At 42.3% G+C, this 18,381-nt stretch overlaps 1 protein-coding gene across 1 annotated transcript in view; it reads left to right on the forward strand.

Moving 5' to 3' along the window:
* The window catches only part of igf2bp1 (insulin-like growth factor 2 mRNA binding protein 1), a 45,959-nt gene extending 31,632 nt beyond the window's left edge, over window positions 1-14,327 (forward strand). Inside the window, exons 3-15 of the mRNA XM_061090324.1 lie at window positions 3,163-3,211; window positions 5,298-5,349; window positions 6,927-6,990; window positions 8,509-8,802; window positions 9,442-9,576; window positions 9,905-10,027; window positions 10,859-10,994; window positions 11,505-11,627; window positions 11,971-12,087; window positions 12,203-12,277; window positions 12,902-13,033; window positions 13,194-13,307; window positions 14,178-14,327. Of these exons, the coding sequence (XP_060946307.1) occupies window positions 3,163-3,211; window positions 5,298-5,349; window positions 6,927-6,990; window positions 8,509-8,802; window positions 9,442-9,576; window positions 9,905-10,027; window positions 10,859-10,994; window positions 11,505-11,627; window positions 11,971-12,087; window positions 12,203-12,277; window positions 12,902-13,033; window positions 13,194-13,307; window positions 14,178-14,327 (1,564 nt within the window). The remainder of the gene's footprint in view (window positions 1-3,162; window positions 3,212-5,297; window positions 5,350-6,926; window positions 6,991-8,508; window positions 8,803-9,441; window positions 9,577-9,904; window positions 10,028-10,858; window positions 10,995-11,504; window positions 11,628-11,970; window positions 12,088-12,202; window positions 12,278-12,901; window positions 13,034-13,193; window positions 13,308-14,177) is intronic.
* The last annotated feature ends 4,054 nt before the right edge of the window (window positions 14,328-18,381 follow it).

Genomic DNA, 18,381 nt, shown 5'->3' on the forward strand with positions numbered 1-18,381 from the left:
GGATCCACTTTCTGTAAATCTATCTAGAGAGCAAGCATTTTTTAAAATAAAATACAATTTGTATGAACATTGTTTTCCCCTGTGCACAGATTTATCTGAAATAATTATTTCCACTCAGAGGATGTGTATGTGCAACAATGAAGCAGTCCAGGATGAGACACGCGCAACAACTATGAGGGCGAATCTCTTTGCACACACACTCACACTCAAAAACTGATTAAAATATATTTACTGGACACACCCCTTTTATTTAGCAGAGTGCCCTTCCTGCCCACTGAGTGTACAGTCCCTGACAAAAGTCTTGTCACTTATCCATTTTGTAGAAACAACAGCCTATAACCTGACTTCTAATTTATCCATTGGTTTTAGAAATGGCTCATATGAAAGCTAAAACCCTCCCAAATGATGTTTAATATACTAAAATAAATTTGCTTCACTGAAGAAAGATTGATAATTTAATGAACACAGAAAGGTCAGATTTTGGCAAGACAAAAGTTTTGTCGCCTACAGAGAGTAATGTGAAAATGTAACAAATAATTTACTTAAAATACAAAAAAATGTTGCAAAACATCAGTGAATTAAGTAGTGGTGCTGTGAGATCCATATTTAATATCTTGTATGACATCCGTGAGCTTGAAGGACTGCATTCATGCGGTTCGACAATGATTCATACAATTTATTGATGAAGTCATCAGGAATAGCAAAGAAAGCAGTCTCACATGCCTCCCAGAGTTCATCAAGATTATTTGGTTTCGTCTTCCATGCTTCCTCTTTCATTCCACCCCAGACATGCTCAATGATGTTCATGTCTGGTGACTGGGCTGGCCAGTCCTGGAGCACCTTGATCTTCTTTGCCTTGAGAAACTTTGATGTAGAGAAAGTGAAGTATGCGATGGAGCACCATCCTGCTGCAAAATTTGACCCCTTGTATGGTTGGGAATGTAAGAGGTAGCTAATACTTCTTGATATTTTAGGCTATTGATATTGCCTTCCACCCTGCAAATCTCTCGCACACCCCTATACTGGATGTAATCCCAGACCATGATTTTTCCGCCACCAAACGTAACTGTTTTCTGGGTGAATCTCGGATCCATGCGGGCTCCAGTAGGTCTCATGCAATATTTGCGGCGGCTGTGATGTAATTCAACCGAAGATTCATCTGAGAAATCCACCTTCTGCCACTTTTCCAGCGTCCATCCTTTTAGAAGGCTGTGGGCCACACGTTTTTTTAATTGCCTTTTGTTTAGTGCTGGTTTCTGGGCACTGATTCGACCATGAAGGCAATTTCGAGACAGAATTCTACAAACTGTCCTGGTTGACACGGGGACTTGAGGTGACCCGGCCTGGTGGAGCTCTGCTGCAGTGGGAAAGGGGCTCGCCTTGGATTTCCGAGCAGTTGTCTTGCGGGGTCTGCCGGACCTGGGCTTGTCAAAAACATCTCCAGTCTCTTCAAATCTTGTTCTTATTCTTTGTACTTGATGCTGAGAAACATTGAAGGTGTCAGCCACCTCAGCAGTGGATCTGATTTCAGCCTCTTGATAATCAATGCTTTGGTCTCAGGGTGAATCTTTGGCATGTTGTCAGAGGTCAAGTTGCAGTTGATGTGACGGTCTGGTGTGCTGGGGTTCTTTTTATACACACCCACTAATTGATTGATCAATTATTGATCAAAGGTGAGGCTGTAATCTAGGATTGGGTGCATCATATGACAAGGCGACAAGACTTTTGTCTTTGCAAAAACTGACTCAGTGGGCTTTACCAAGCTGTGAACGTTAGAATGCTTTTCAGCAGTTCCGTTTGGCACCAAAACATTATTTCAAAAGCTGATGGGATTGAAATTAGCCATTTCTTGTAAAAAAAAATTGATTACAAATATATTTGAGGGGCACTTAAGGTCAACTTGTACCCAAGCGACAAGACTTTTGTCAGGGACTGTAGGTGGCTGAGGAGGACACTGTCCCACCACTGGCTGTGGATTCAGTGTTTTTTTACTCAGAACGAGTGGAGCTGAATCCCCATCATGGCAGACTGTGGCAGCTGGACTGGGTTGGAGGATGTACACATCATGTCCTGTCTACATCCATGTAGGAAAGGGTGTTTCACTTGTTTCCATGCGACCCATGCAGCTGGTCTCTTAGGTACGAGCACAGTTCTTCTCCTGTTGTGTGTCATGTTCACTCTCCTTTGTGTTTGTTTGTGTTGCCATCGTGCACATTTCCAGGCTGCATCCGTGCCAAGTGGACAAACACAGGGCCACCAACAATATCGCTGTGAAAATAGATTATGATTTGTGGCCAAACCAAGTAAACAATAAATCACAAGATGAGAGGATAGCCACTTTTCTCTTGTCACGTGAGCTACATGTATACATCAATATATTGCACATCATTCCTATCTGGGTTCAAAGAGGCAGTGATAACGATGGTGTAGAGAGATCAGAGGGACCACATGGGTGATGTGTTGTGATGAGACAAGAGATATCTCCCAGATAGAAGGCACACAACTCACTTCTCAGCTGCTGCATCTGTGAGAAGAGGTGGGGCCTAAATGTTTGGTCTCTCAAGGTGGCTGTGGCTCAGGGGTTAGAGTGGATCATCCACATCAAGCAGGCTGGTGGTTGGATCTCCAGATCTTCCGGTCCTCAGGAACCTGAATTGCCCTGATGTCTGTGCTGACAGTGTGAGAAGAGCAGCGTAAAGAAGCGCTGAATGAATATGTGTGTGAATGCGCTTGTAGTGTAAAGCGCTTTGAGTGGTCGGTAAGACTAGAAAAGAGCTATATACACTCCATTAACCGTTTCATACAGTGCATGTGTATAAGGCTTGTGCAGATGGTTGGTCTTTCAGACATTTGCTTTAATTGTTGGTATCAGTGGAAGTTACCTCAAAAAGGCTTGTCTGCCTCTTTCTGTCTGTTTTGTCTGCTTGTCTCTCAAGACACGTTCCGCTTTCATTCAGGGGCCTCCTCTTCCTTTCACTCTCTCATCCCCCCTACATCCTCGGTATAACAGCCGGGGCAGTGTTACACCTGTCATCGACGTGCACACAAACACACACACGCACTGATGTTGTTTGGTGTGTCTCCTCCTTCTACACATCGTGATTTTTTAGCAATTTGCAGAATTGTTCCAACCTGCTCATACGGTGTGTTTTGTTTCCACAGGACTAGAAAACTGCAGATCAGAAACATTCCACCACATCTACAGTGGGAGGTAAGTTCCTAAATCCTTTTTTTTTTTTTTTGCTGGGATCATTTACATTTACAACTCTTCACACCCACCTCCCATTACTACCAGATACAACAGCATGTTGTGAAAGTTGTTCAGTAATGAACTGCACACCTGGTTTCCAACGATGACGCTAAGTCGGTTTCTTTTTTCAAGTTTCTTCAATGGCTGATTTGTGATTACCTTTTTCCCATGAAACCGTATTCACCCTTATTTTGAGCTGATTTTTAAATACAGAAATGTGGCACAGTTCTGCCCCTTAATTTGATCACTAGTGTCACTAGCTGCTTTCAGACACGCACAAAACTCCGGATAATCTCCTGACATTCTCCCTCGGAGGCTGTATGTGAGGAAGCAAATATTTGCGTGAGAGGCTACAGACTTTCTCTGGAGTTTCTCCTGCCAGCAAAATCTCAAAACAGAGCATGTGTACAGCTGCTGCTCCTGCTGCTGCTGCATCGTGTTTCTAAGCTGACTGAGCACAAATACAGGCAGATGTTCCCATCAAAAAGCACAATAAATGCTCTTGTCTTCTTGTTAATGACAAGTTTTAAAAGTAAAGTCGTTGGCATTTCTTTGATAGTGGCAGCGCAGAGGGACGGGGAACATAAGGAGAGAGTAGAGTGACAATAATGGTGATTTATGACTTTATCAGAAGGTTTCAACAACACAAGCATTCTGAACACAGAAACCTCTGGAAAGAAGTTAATTTTTATGGATGATTTCAGCAGCTGCCACAAGTTTGTTCTGCTGACGTGAACAGAGCTGAGCAGCTTCGATCTGTATCTCTCTGGAGTGTTAAAAGACAACAAATGAGTCCTCTAGGTGACCAACAGTTGTGTTTGTTAGCTCTCATGTTGAGATTAGCTTTTCCACACTGTACAGTAAATAATTCCATCCACTTGGTTGGAATTGTGTGGAGGTGTGTTTTGCTATTACCACAAGAGTAGTTTTACAGATGTATTGAATGTAGAAATAAATAAAAAGGTCCTGATTGGACAGTGTGTGCCTATGTGATAGCTACAGTTTACTACAAACTATTCTGGAGCAGTGGCTCCTCCACAGAGCTGAAGGACCAACACAAAACACAAAAAGCATTTGAAAATACTAGGATGTTCTCTCACTCAGAAGTGAAGTGAATCAATTCCCTGCACTTAGCCAGTTGATTTATGAAACAACACTGAAGGCAGGAGATTGGAGCACTGGAGAATCAGGGTGATGGGATTTCTTGTGTGAATGGGAGAGGGTCTGTGCAAGAGCCATTTGTAAATCATGCTGGAGCCTTGGTGTCTCCATAACTCTGCTGCTGCGATCCTGCCAACTGTGTCCACACGAGGGCGACATCTCACCCCCCTAACAACTGAAATGTTTCAATTAGCACATAAATGTGTCAGACTCTGAAAATCAATAATTAAATATAGTCAGTGTTGACTTCGAGGAGAGAGGCAATTATTCCCTTAAAAATAAAAGCATTTTAGGTGAAGTACTGGAGGAAAGAGGGAGCAACATGGAATAAAATAGAAATGTGGTTTGTATAAGCTTCAGCTTTGGTATTGCATTGCTGCAGTTAATGGAACACATTGTGTAAATGTCTCAGGGGCAAAAACAAAACTCAATGAAAATCCAATAATTCCCGTAATTTGGTTTCATCAAATTAAAATCACAGCTTTTATCTACAAAAGTATTTGTTTAGTTGGCATTTGACATAGGTCAGTCCTCATTCCACGCTGGATCATCTAAGAGCATCAGTGCTCTGAATCATTAACCTCTGAGTTAGAATCATATCATCAGTTGCACGTGGATATTGTTCATAAGCAAATAGATAAATAGATTTGCATGTCTTCAGTTGCTTTGTGTTGCCCATAGAAGATGAACTAAACTGTGTGGATAGTTTCAGTGTTTTTCCTTGTTTCTCGTTGTGCTCTGGAGCCTTTTCTGTTCATAGTTTTGTGATTCCCTTTTCCTGCGGAGACTCATTAATCATTGTTTATTCTGCACTCTCTGTCTTTGCCTTTTCCACATGAACTGACAGTGTCTTCTTTCTCTCCCTTGCTTCCTTCTCTTCCCTCAGGTGCTGGATGGTCTGTTGGCCCAGTGTGGAACTGTAGAGAACTGTGAACAAGGTAACGTTTGACTGAGCTCCAAACTCGAGTCAAAATGACTTCTGAAGAATTATAACATGAGAATATCGTGGAAAACTGTGGCTGTATGTGGCACTTGCTGCCCCCAGGTGGCGGCAGAGTGGTTACTGCAATGTTCATTCTCAAAGTTAATTTTCTCAAACTCATGCAAAGTGTCATTGGGCCTCTAACACACACTGACTCTCTATTTCAACTTGACTAAACAGTTTGATAAGACAACACTTGATGCTGGACGACTGCAGCTCGAGTATATTAAAGCTATGGAATTTGTTCTAGTGGCAGATCAAAAGGAATGACAATGTTTTAAAAATAAATATAGAGAGACAGTTTACATTTTTTGATTAATATCAATAACAACTATTAATGTCCCAAATTTAATCTATAATTTGTAAAAGGTTTTCTGGGACACCAGTTTGAATTCCTAATTGTCTTATGCTTATGTTATGGGACTGTGACTGTGCAGCTGTTTGGGACAGATGTTTGGACACCTTTCCCCTGAATGACAAGGATGAACTTGTAATGATAAATAGAAAAAGAGCTGGGCTGCAACAAAGGATTTTTTCATTATCAGTCAATCTACTGATTTTCATTTAAGAAGCAGTGATATCATCAAGTATATTTTGTCCAACCGGCTTTTAGATTTGTTATCACTTAATCCATAGAAAATATGCAAATTGTCATAATTTAGATGATGGAACTAGGAAGAGTTCAATGCTTTTGTTTGAAAAATTATTTGATCATCAAAATTGCTGCATAAAAATCAATTAGCCAGTTGATAAACAAATAATAATTTCAGTCCCAAATAAGTGAAAGAAATCAAGTAATTTTAGTGACGAGAACGTTTTTTTATGATTTACACAATTCATTTCTAATTCTGGATTTATTGTATGATAAATACATCAATAAGGAGAGACGCAGGGGCTGTCTTTCCATAAGATCACCTCACCTACTATTAAGTAATCATGCAGGGATCTTATCTCTTTATTATGTCACAGATCAGCTGACTCATTAACGTTGCTGTCAATTAACGTATCATTCTCTGGAAGCTTCCTCTCTCCTGTTCCTTTTCTCCTTTATGACACATTTTCATTTTAGTGACTGGAACTGATGGTGAACCCTGATCGATTCCCAGCTCATAGGCAGAACGGATGAGTGGCATCATTAGCTAAAACAAGCAGCAGTCACTTGAGATGGTTTGATGGTTCGATCAGGAAGCCTCCCTGATGCCTACCTGTGGAAGTGCTTTGGGGATAAGCCAGCTCAGAGGAGACACTGGTGCAGAACCGGAAACAGTTAGTGGGACTACCGATCCCATTTGGCCTGCAAACAGTGAATGATCCCTCCTCACAGTGGAGGAGTGGATGCTACTAAGATTCAACTGGGGACAACACTTGATTCTACCGATTGGAGAAAAGGAGTGCTGCTGCTGCTGTATATTATTATTACTATTATGAATCACTAATTAATAATTAATAATGACTGGTCAAGAATGGATGGCAAATTGTGGGCAACCCTTATAAAACCAATGTTTGTTTGTTTCTCATCTGCCTTTCTCTTAGTGAACACAGACAGTGAAACTGCGGTGGTTAATGTCACATACGCATCCCGGGAGCACGCCAGGCAGTAAGTTCCTCATCCCTCTCTAACATCCTGTTGCCACTCATTCCTATTCACTCAATCTCTGCCTTTATGTACAAGAAACTGAATATAGAGCTTTCTGTTGAACCTATTAAATCTGTGTCAAGATAGTTCATGAAAAACACAGACAACTAGAAGGGTCATTCATCACTGTCACTTCACACTACCAGCTGTGGTAACAGCAACTTGTATGTTCTATGCTCCAATTCTGACATCTAGTGGTCATTTAAGTGAACTACAGTGTGAAATTAGTCTAACGTCATGTACTTAAAGGGACTCTTACCTTTGTTGCATTTTTACACTTTTTTTGGATAAGGTTAAATTGGTATTAATAAGGTAATGACACTCTAAAATGCAAGACAAACCCACCAGGAGTAAAAACAAACAATTATTTCACTCTCATAATATTTAGTGAAAACTTCAACCAATAAAATTCTTCGGACCGAAGGACCTTATTGGCCGACAGACCTGTCTGTTTGCTGCATGGACATGCAGGTTTTCCGTCTGCTTCTTGTGGCGCATTCGGGCCCGCGTCATCAAGGCATGTGAATGTAAATGTATATAACTTACCGAATCCATTGCTTTGGTAAACAAAAACTCACGTGCGTGCGCGGAGGCAGTAGGTTAAGTCTGCTTATAAATAAAGTTTCTTCAATAAAACACCGTGGATGGGAACGAGGGGGTGGGGCATTGGAGGAAGGCGGGATGATTTGAATGTGCTGTAATTCTCAAATGCAACAAAGGTAAGAGTCCCTTTAAAGTGGTGGAAGAAACATTTCAACATTTGAGTAAAAGTACCACGAAAAAAATCTTTAAGAAGCTAAAGTTCTGAATTAATAATTTTACCAAAGTGTTTTCAACGTATTTTAAAATGTCAATTAGATAATTTAATGTCCAATCTATACCACACTGTTTTATTCTATCACTCAATTAAACACAACAACTAGTTACAACAAAAAAAGTAAGTAGTTATTTAATGAAATCACATGGTGCTTTACATAAATAAAATAATAATAGAAAGCAATGATACACAATAAATATATGCAGTAAAAAAACATCAAATCACACGGATCCAAACACATCAATGTACGTAGTGAGAATAAATTAGTTTTCTGTTCTTTTTTAAGGCCTAAACTGATACTGCAGAATGATTGGGAGAGACTACCATAATGTTGGGACCACAACTGTTGGATAGTTTAAAAACAATGCATTATATTTTTCAGCTGATTTGATGTTTTATGTTTAATTTGTAAATATTTTTTTTTAAAGCATAAAGTAGGTAATTTAAGGAAAGCACAGATGCTATTCTTCCATTCCACTCTGTTTTACGTATAATAAGGAAAACCCTTTTGTGTCTGTCTTTTATCTTAAAGAAAATACAGCGTAATCCCTCTCATTTCACTTCCACTTTAAGCGTTCACCAAGTTGACTATCATTACTGATTTCATAGCTATGGTTATAAGTCATCACAAATAAACTGCTGTGTTTGACCCCCCCACCCAGAGCCATCCAGAAGCTGAATGGATACCAATTTGAGAACAACACCCTGCGTGTCTCTTACATCCCCGATGAGATGTCCGAGCTGGAAGGAGGACAGCGGGGGCCCGACAACGGCCGGCGCCCTGGCTATGGGTCTCGTGGCGGACCCCGTGGTGGGTCCCCGAGCTCCGGGATGCCCCATAAACCTCCGCATGCTGACATCCCTCTGAGGCTGCTGGTGCCCACCCAGTATGTCGGAGCCATCATTGGCAAGGAGGGCGCTACCATTCGCAACATCACCAAACAGACACAGAGCAAGTGAGTGCAGTCTTAATATCTGCGTGTGTGTGAGGTTCCACGGTGTGTTGTAATGGAGTCACATGTCTTCAAAAATAGATATGGTAGATTCATAAAACTCTTGTTCACTTAAACACACGTCTACCTAAAAGTAGGACCTGAGAGTCATTCATGAAGTGTCCTATACATGGAACCTTTACATGCAAATAACTATAATTTGTATTTATATGTACTAAGGTTATATGTATGCAAAAATATTTATTTAGGGTTTGTTCACAATGAATTTAACTTAAATTGTGTTGCAAATAAAAAGTTATGTTATATGATCTGTAAATCCTCCTTTTTGCTGTATGCTGTTGCCTTCAGGCAAATTACACAACTAGTGATCTTTCAGCATGTGAGGCCGTTTTAACCACAGTGTTGAAAGTTATATGTTTAGTGTAACATGTTGCTTCAGAAAGGCAGAATGATTACAGCTCCAGGAAGCTGCAGTGCAAGCCAAAAGTTAGAGTACCAACGGCTGCAGCCACAAATATGCTGATTGCACATGTCATTTATTGTCATGTAGACCTCGCATGAGCTGCATACATTTTGAATATCATCGAAAGTCTGGCGATGCGTGATTTTATAAACTGTCCATAATGTTTCCCGTCGATGCAGGATTGACGTGCACCGTAAAGAGAACGCCGGTGCTGCTGAGAAACCAATCAGCATCCACTCCACCCCCGAGGGCTGCTCATCCGCCTGCCGCATGATCCTGGACATCATGCACCAGGAGGCCAAAGACACCAAGACGTAGGTTTCCAACAATCGTGTCAATAATGTGATACAGCATAACCTGATAATGGGCAGAGTTTTTGTTAGTCTGTGTGTATCATTTTCAAGGTGAACAAAAATATGGTCTGAAAAACAAGATAGCCCTATAAACAAAAGAGACAATCTGAAGCTTCTATTGATCAGACAGTTCTGTTATGTGCAGTAATGCACATAACAGATGTATCATGATTATCATGTTTTTTGTTTGTGTAGTCTTTTGCCTTAAAGAACGAATTGTGTCCATCTGAAATATTTTGTGCTTGGTATTCAATAAATATATATATTGAAATGCTCCTATTTGTTTCAGCGCTGACGAGGTTCCTCTGAAGATTCTTGCTCACAACAATTTTGTCGGACGCCTCATTGGCAAGGAGGGACGTAACCTGAAGAAAGTCGAGCAGGACACTGACACCAAGATCACCATCTCCCCGTAAGATAGATACACACACACATGCTACATACTAGACACACTACACACACACACACGCTAATTACTACTATTACAAACATATAAGATGTGCACATTTTACAAAACTTTTCTATGATTATGACTTTTATATTCTCTTTCAATAGATGTTTGTCACAGAGGTAAATCCCATTGACCTGGAGTAGTGAGGAACGCAAAAAAAGTGCATGTTCAGGGTCTGAGAAGAGAATAGAATGTCGTCTGCATACACTGCATTAATGAAACTCGTCAACAATTTGAATGCCTGGACATATTTGATGGAAAGCTACTGCTAATGGTTCTAGCTTAATTGCAAAAAGCAGAGGGGAGAGGGTCTTCCTGCCTGGTTGCTCTTCCCAGCCCAGTGATGGTGCTAGATCTACAGAAATAAGCCTTTTCAAACTGGGCTGTTTAACCATTCAGTCTAGACATTGAAGCTGTTTTTCTCAGACAAACAAAGAATTAGCAGTTGTCTTACTGTTAAAAACAATAAGAATGATATTTATATGCTGATAAAAGTAATAATAACAATGATAAAATAGTCATTTTTTTATTGTTTGACTGTGTAATTCAGATTTTCTTTTCAAGATTCTGAAGTTCAGCATTGTTTTGCTTCTTCTTAAAAGAAGAGTCTTGCATTATGTGTCCTCTTAAAAAGGCTTTTAAAGTGTCCCAGTGTACACACATGTCCCCTTCCAAGGCGTGACATGTTGGACTGCAGCTGGTCAGTTATGGAGCTGAATTCATCTCAGACAAAAGTGATCACCTGTATGTATCAATAGTAACCACCCCCCCCCCCCCCCGGGATTTGTTCAGGATGCAGGACCTGACCCTGTACAACATGGAGAGAACCATCACAGTTATAGGCGATCCTGACGCCTCATGTAACGCTGAGGGGGAGATCATGAAGAAGGTCAGAGAGGCCTACGAGAATGACGTCGCTGCTATGAATGTGAGTGCAAACACACACACACACACACACACACACACACACACACACACACACACACACACACACACACACACACACACACACACACACACACACAAACACACTTGAAATCTTTCAACATGTAAAAAGGGAAAAGTTCAGGATGAATAATTGTATGTAAGGTTTTGAAAAGAAAAGGTGTTATTTATCAGCATGCAGAGGGAACACCTGACTGAAGAAGCTCTGGAGGTTTTCAAGTGTAAAACCAATGCTCCAATGTCATGATTTGAAAACTGGCAGGGCAGACAGTCACACCACCTGAGAGTGCGTCACACTGTGTTTGTCCATTGAATTGTTGGTTACACATGAAACACAAACAGATGCTCAAAGGAGGACTCTTTCAAGCATGCCTTGAGTTTTATCATGTTATTTCCCCATTATTTTCTGTTCATTTTTATACATGGCACATGAACTAAAACACTGGATTTTTCCCACATGCACTCACATGTATACCTTCTGCTCTCTCCACAGCAACAGACTCACCTGATCCCTGGACTCAACCTGGGTGCTTTGGGCCTCTTCCCCTCTTCCTCCAACATGCCCCCTCCTCCGCCTGGAAACTCTTCATCTGGTTCCCCCTACAGCTGCTTTGGGGTAAGAATGCTTGCTGTGTAAATTCTCTAAGAGACAAATGACAATGTTAACCGCCACAGGGCGTCCAGCAGAAATGTAGTGATGATTGCATCCAGAGAAGGTGACAGTTGTGACCTGATCAGTCTTCATACGCTTGGTTGTCTTTGTTTGTATGAATGAGGATTTTATTTTGCGTATATTCTCCATTTCCACATCTGAATCTCAAATGAAGAAATCCACCAGCTGCCCAGCAATTCCACAGTTCTTCTTTCAGCACAAATGATTTGCGTTTTTGTATTTTTTTTATTGAATTTCAAGTAGATGTTCAGGTTGTGTAATAGGTTCTTTCTTTGTGTGTCCTCAGTCTCCAGAGCAGGAGACGGTCCACATATACATCCCAGCACAGGCAGTGGGGGCCATCATTGGAAAGAAGGGTCAGCACATCAAACAGCTGAGCCGCTTCGCTGGGGCCTCCATCAAGGTTTGTTAGGGACCACAAGGTTTTCAGACCTGCTGCAAGTTAACTAGGGGAAAGTACAACTTGACAGGAGAACATGCAACCTCCACATTTACTCTCCTCTCCTCTCATCTCCCAGATTGCTCCAGCTGAATCTTCAGAATCCAAAGAGAGGATGGTTATTATCACCGGACCCCCAGAGGCTCAGTTTAAGGTAACACTAACTAGACATCTGCTGATTGCTGTTAATCACTGCTCCTCCGAGATAATGAAATGGATGTTATTGCTACAAACACACGATAACATTTTCTTTTGAAAACACATCAACTCCGCTAGGGATACGCCTGCCGTCCACACTACTCTGTGGTTTTAGAGACCCTAAATCTATGAAGTTTGGAAACGCTCCAGACCCCGTTCAGTTAAAAAACTCCTGGGCAGCAATTCAGGGTTTGAACTCCATACGAATCCACTCTGCAACTTGGCACATCAAGACCATGTTTTGTTTGCCTCCTTGCACACAGAGTGGAAGTGAATGGGAGGTGACGGTTTGCTACTGAGACATTTCCCTATGTGGGATCGTGCCATTACGTGCTTGAGGGCACAGTCCAAGACTCTGCTAAACGCTGGTCAAAGTTCATCAAAGCTGAAGTCCACACAAAGCCACGCTGCGGATTTTCTGCACCACAGGAGGCAAATGTTTGATTTGTGCCTATATGAACGGAAAATTTAACTGATAAGCAGCCAAAACAGAGATTGTTTTAGTTTGTAAATGCAATTTTCTTTGAAAAAAATCGAATAGTTTGTCTTTAGCCTTAATCTCTCCATTTCCCTGGAACAGGCCCAGGGCAGACTCTACGGCAAACTGAAGGAGGAGAACTTCTTTGGGCCGAAGGAGGAGGTCAAACTGGAGACTCACATCAAGATGGCCGCAGCTGCAGCCGGAAGGGTCATCGGAAAAGGGGGGAAGACGGTTAGTGACCCTCTTCTTGCGTAGCACGCTTTGGTTGCCACAGCAGCACTTCAGTCCATTAAGCCCTCTATTTTTTTTGCTTTTGAAATGACCCTCATCATCATCACGATCAAACCAACAACACTCCACCTCCTGAAGTAACCAAACTGTGTGTCTCCAGGTGAATGAGCTGCAGAACCTGACAGCAGCTGAGGTGGTCGTCCCCAGGGAACAGACGCCAGACGAGAATGACCAGGTCCTCGTAAAGATCAATGGACATTTCTACGCCAGCCAGGTGCTCGATGCTCTTTCTAACTTTTGTGATAACAACAACGTGTGGTTACATGCTATTAAATTTGCCAAATAACTGCTTCAGCACTTGTTGTTTGGTAGCTGACTATTCACTTGCTACCAGTAGCTTACTACTACTACACCTTGTGTTGTGGTTTACTAGCAATGCAGATTTTGGGCCCCATTAGTGTCCTGATTTACATGCTTCCTCTTGGTATACTATATATACCAAGTACCATTGCCATTACCTTACAACCTTCTTAAACTCACAGTTTTCTCCAACAGAGACTTGAATAAATACATTTGAAAAAGCTGAAAACAAACCCCTAAGGCTTTATTTTCAGGAACCTGGCAGCAAAGTCCAGTGCACTCTGCACACTGCTCTCCAGGCATGTGCACCTATATTCCTATCCCACACACACTTGGTGCGTCTTTGCTGAGCTTGGAAACCAGGTCGATAAGAAAGAATTACATCATCATATGTGACAGGAGGGAGTGGGAGAGGTTGTGACAATCATGGCCAAACACATTCATGTCTTTTGTCACAGTTAAAAAGGACTCTTCCTGTCATTGACACTTTGGTTTTCCTGATGTTGAAGGTGTAGAGTTGTTAAAGTAACAATCTGGTTTTTGGACACACCAGAATAAATTCAAGTGAGCTTCGTGCTGTGTGTTTGCAGGAAAACAGACCCAAGCTCACCTGATAGAATTGATCCGATGAACCTGTTAAAACAGTGGCTTATTACCCACAGAGAGATTTGGGTGTAATCTGTCACATTCATAGAGTTCTATAGCCACCTCACTTCGTCTGTCTGTTGTTTGCTGCTTTCTATAAGTCATATTTTTACACTGTAATCTCTCACCTGTCCTCCAGTTGGCTCAGAGGAAGATCCGGGACATCCTGACCCAGGTCAAACAGCCACAGAAAGGCGGGATGGGCTCCGGCCCTAATCCACAGGGCTTCACAGAGATGGGCAGTCCTACACAGGGACTGACTCCGGACCACCAGCCGCGCAGGAAGTGAGTGTCCCCACATCCTCCTCAAACACTGTGGGACACCCCTGCCTGACTGACAGACAGACAGACACATGCACGGACGGACGGATAAGACGGACAGACGGATACAGGAGAGCGACACACGGACCCAGCGATAGACAGGGAGAGATATAAAGAGGGAGGGAGTACGCCCGATAGCCAGAGAGGAAGACAGGTGTTTTAGAGAAGAGGGATGCGTAAAATCAAAAGATGAAATGAATAAAAAAGAGGATTAAGATTGAAAAGAAACTTGACAACAGAGACCAGATGCCAGGCCAGAAAAGAAACTGATTGAAGATGGATGGATAAAGGAAAGGAGGGATGGAGAGAGGGACGGGTGGTGTCCTCCTAGTGTGTCTTGGTAAGACTACAGCCAGCTCCACTGATCACGGATCAGATAGGTTTAAACAACATGGGCAGCATTATTCACCATGTCAGGTGGAGCCCTGCTGCTGTGGTTTACACCTGTCCACTTGGCTCAACTAATCGATGCTCTCCTGGGACACATTAGCAGGGGCCCATTTGCCCCTCTGTCGCCCCCTACAGACCTCTCCAACCATCTGCAGTCAGTCCTATATTTTAAGGGTGATTTTTTTTTTTTTTTAAACATAGAGATATATGTATAGAAATGTTTTATTCAGAGCTATTATTGATAATATGCAGTGAGGCGGAGCCGGGAGAGGGAGCTTGGAAACTGCTGCAGCGGCTCAGAGGGATAGGTCACAGGCCGGGGGCTAGCCCCACCCACACCTAACCCCTGAGCCAATGAGAGTTTGGAAGAGGGGCCGCAGATGTTAACACTGCTCTTTAAAGACCTTTCTGAATAGCAGAGAGATTAGAAAATAAAAAAGAAGGAAGAAAATATAAGGTTGTAAATATATAATCTTTCAAGTAAATGTAAAGAAATGCTGCGTCTGGCCGTCTTGCCTTTCTTTAAAAGGGGTCCTCAGTTTATTTCCCAGTCCCTTGTCTATGAAATGTAGCATCATGTAGCCTACACCAAGGCTGGGGCTGGGCAGGCACTGATCCCCCTCCTCCACATTTAGCTGTGTGGCGGAAGGCGCAGCAAGAGACAGTAAGGGGAGCCGAGGTCGCAGCTGGTCCTGCAGTTCTATTGCAGTGGCTTAGCTCACGCATATAAAACCATTAAAAACAACTTTATAAAAACAGCCAGCAGCTATGCTAGCTGGCTAGCGGCCCGCACCTTAAATGGCATATTTTATATATATTGTATATATATGCTATGTGAGTTAGCCCGGCCCCTCGGGTGAATGTATTGAAGGCAGGGAGTCCGGTGTGAGGTTTCGCCACACCTGTATGAAAAAGTCCTGCAATGACAGACAGACATGATGTGTCTGAGACTTTCTGATCATTGTCGTCCTCTAGCGCTGGACGCTCAAGGCCAGTCTTAGACAGGATGGTATTCTCCCCAGAAGAGCTGGGGTTCTTAAGACGACCACATATTTAAAGTCGACTTTGTGTCTGACCAACACGGCCTCTCATGTGTGGCCTGTGATAGTAAAGCAACTCTGAGACTGACCTAAGCGCCAGAGCCCACAAAAGAGGCGAAGTCTTCCAAAGCTCCTTGCCTTGAGCTCAGAGAAGGTAAAATCTGACCGAAGGGGAGCGGCTTCCTTGTTCTCTCTCCCAATCTTCCGAAGGCCTGTGGGCGGAGCCTCCAGACCCTGCCTGCGTATGATAATGAGGGGCGGGGTCTATGCCTGGACGCTCTCGCCAAGATTAAAACAGATTAGAGAAGAAATGAAAAAGAATAAAACCTACCTCAGGGTAAATTTACCTCAGTATTCCTAACTTTTTTTTTTGCTTGCTGGTGTTTTATATAAGAAGAAAAAAGAAAAGAAGAGCTGAAAGTCTTGAATATTTTTATTTTTTTAAGGAAGAAATATCTTTTTTTAGGTATTGTCTTGTTGCTTTGGTTATTTTTTCTGTTTTTTTTTGTTGTGATGCTGGTTGAATGAGTTCAGGATGACTAAGAGGCAGTGTTTTCTTTTTTATTGAAAGGTGAGGGGAGACAAAATGCAGAGAGGAAATGGGTTGAGTGCCATTTTGCCTTTTTTAGGTGAGAAAACATGCTCTCTGTCTTCCTGAAGTGTGATTGGAGCAGCTGTTGTCTGAAACAGAAAGTTGGCCAATGGGGAGTGGTATTAACTTGAGAGGGGGGTCCTGAAGTGCAAACTGGGGTCTCTTGTCATCTTTGGTGAGGGGGAGGGGGGCAGAATGACGTTTAGACAACCTCATCCTCAACCTCATCCTCAGGTCGCATTAAGTCACTGCGAGTCTCTTTTCTCGTGGCTCCCGGCCCAGCCTCAAGGACCCTCTTCTCCTGCCTTATTGTGATGACATCATCATGAAGCGCCAAACATTATGACAAGGCTTTAAAACAACAACAAGGGGTAAGTCACCCTGAAAGAGGACAAGTGAGCTTACAGACAGATTTTACCTAGTCTTTCTTTACCTTTCTCAGTGGGAGGTTTGGAACTTGTCAGATAAGCAGTGGATGGTCCATCTACAGTGTAAATGCACATGGAGACAAGAGAGGGCATTGCACACACACACCTACTCACACACACCGGAACTAGCTCTGACTTCTCTGAATGTGAATATTTATTACCTGTGCACTGACCACGACACCTCAGATGCTCCCTGTTGGCTACACGTGTGTATGGTGCGTGTGTGTGCGTGTTTGTGTTCATTGGTTTTAAATGTTCATTTTTATCAAGGGATGTGATTGGGTGAAACTTATAGAAAAAAAAACTGAACATAAAAAAAAAGCAGAAAAAAGTAGGACAAGAACCTATGGCCCATCCGTCTGAGTTCCACCGGACCAAGGACGGAGAAATCCAAGAACCTCTTAAAAATGGGAGCAACAAAGAAAAGCAAGAGAGTTTTAACACAACAGTAACTCAGCTGAGTAATAGATGGAAACCTGTACATACAGATGTTAAAATCACAATACTTTTTTTGTATTTTTGGAGAAAAAAAGCTTAAAAAATCATAATGGGAAAAGCCGCTGATAGAGGAAAGTTTATGCCAAGCCAAGTCACTGAAGGACACTGCCAGATAACTCACGGATCGCGCTGGGCAACAAACACCGCTACCCCTCATCGGCTACCCAGTCAGTTCACCATCAAACAGGGCCAAGTCTACTCTATTGTGTCTATGCTTCCATTTTTGTCCAGAGGTGAGAACTGCACAGCTCAACATGTTTGTCCTGTGTCAGGTTCCCACTTCTTTCCAAACCATAGAGCTCTGTTCATGACCACCAAGACAGATAGGATTCTTTATTCAGCCTGCAACCATTGGGATTGGTTAGGATTCATGTGTTTTATTTTATTATTTTTTTGTTTTTGTTTTGACAATACAGCAAGCTTTATTTGGACGTGACATCTGGGGACGTATTGTTGCACTAATTGATGAAACATGTCGACTACGTCAAATCTATGAAAATGTCTGAAAACCTCCTGCAACACCTGATGCAGTTCGGTAAAGAAGAAGGTGGAGAGTTGAGGGGGGAGGAAAAGTGAGGATAGGGGGAGTGGTGGTGGGGGGTGTCAGGGTGGTCGAAGGGTGCACCTTTCCCTCCGATTCTCGCCACAGCTGAACGCCACCACCTTCTTTCCCTGTTTCTTCTTCTCCTCTCTTCTGATCTCTAGGGAGAATATTGAGATGCTATTTACTTTTATTAATGAAAAAAAAAAAGATCATTTCATTTTTGGAGCGTGTGGGAACACCAGGGTCCCTCGCCCTCTCTCGCGCTGGTCTCCACCGTGTTCGTTTCGCTCACTTCTGTTCAAGACCTTTTTGATTTCGTTTTTTTTAAAACACCGTTTTTTTTTCTTCTTCACTATCGTTCAAACTTTTTTTTTTTTTAATGAAATTCAAAATAGTTGAATTTTGTTATGTTTTTTTATTTTATTTTTGAATGCACAAATCTATTAACAAATGGCAGTTACTAAATACGACAGACTGCTAACTTGTAGTTCACTACATGACAGTAGCTGTGCCAAACACACAGGAAGGGG

The sequence above is a fragment of the Limanda limanda genome, chromosome 17 (genome assembly GCF_963576545.1).
Source record: "Limanda limanda chromosome 17, fLimLim1.1, whole genome shotgun sequence".
Classification (NCBI taxonomy): Eukaryota; Metazoa; Chordata; class Actinopteri; order Pleuronectiformes; family Pleuronectidae; genus Limanda; species Limanda limanda.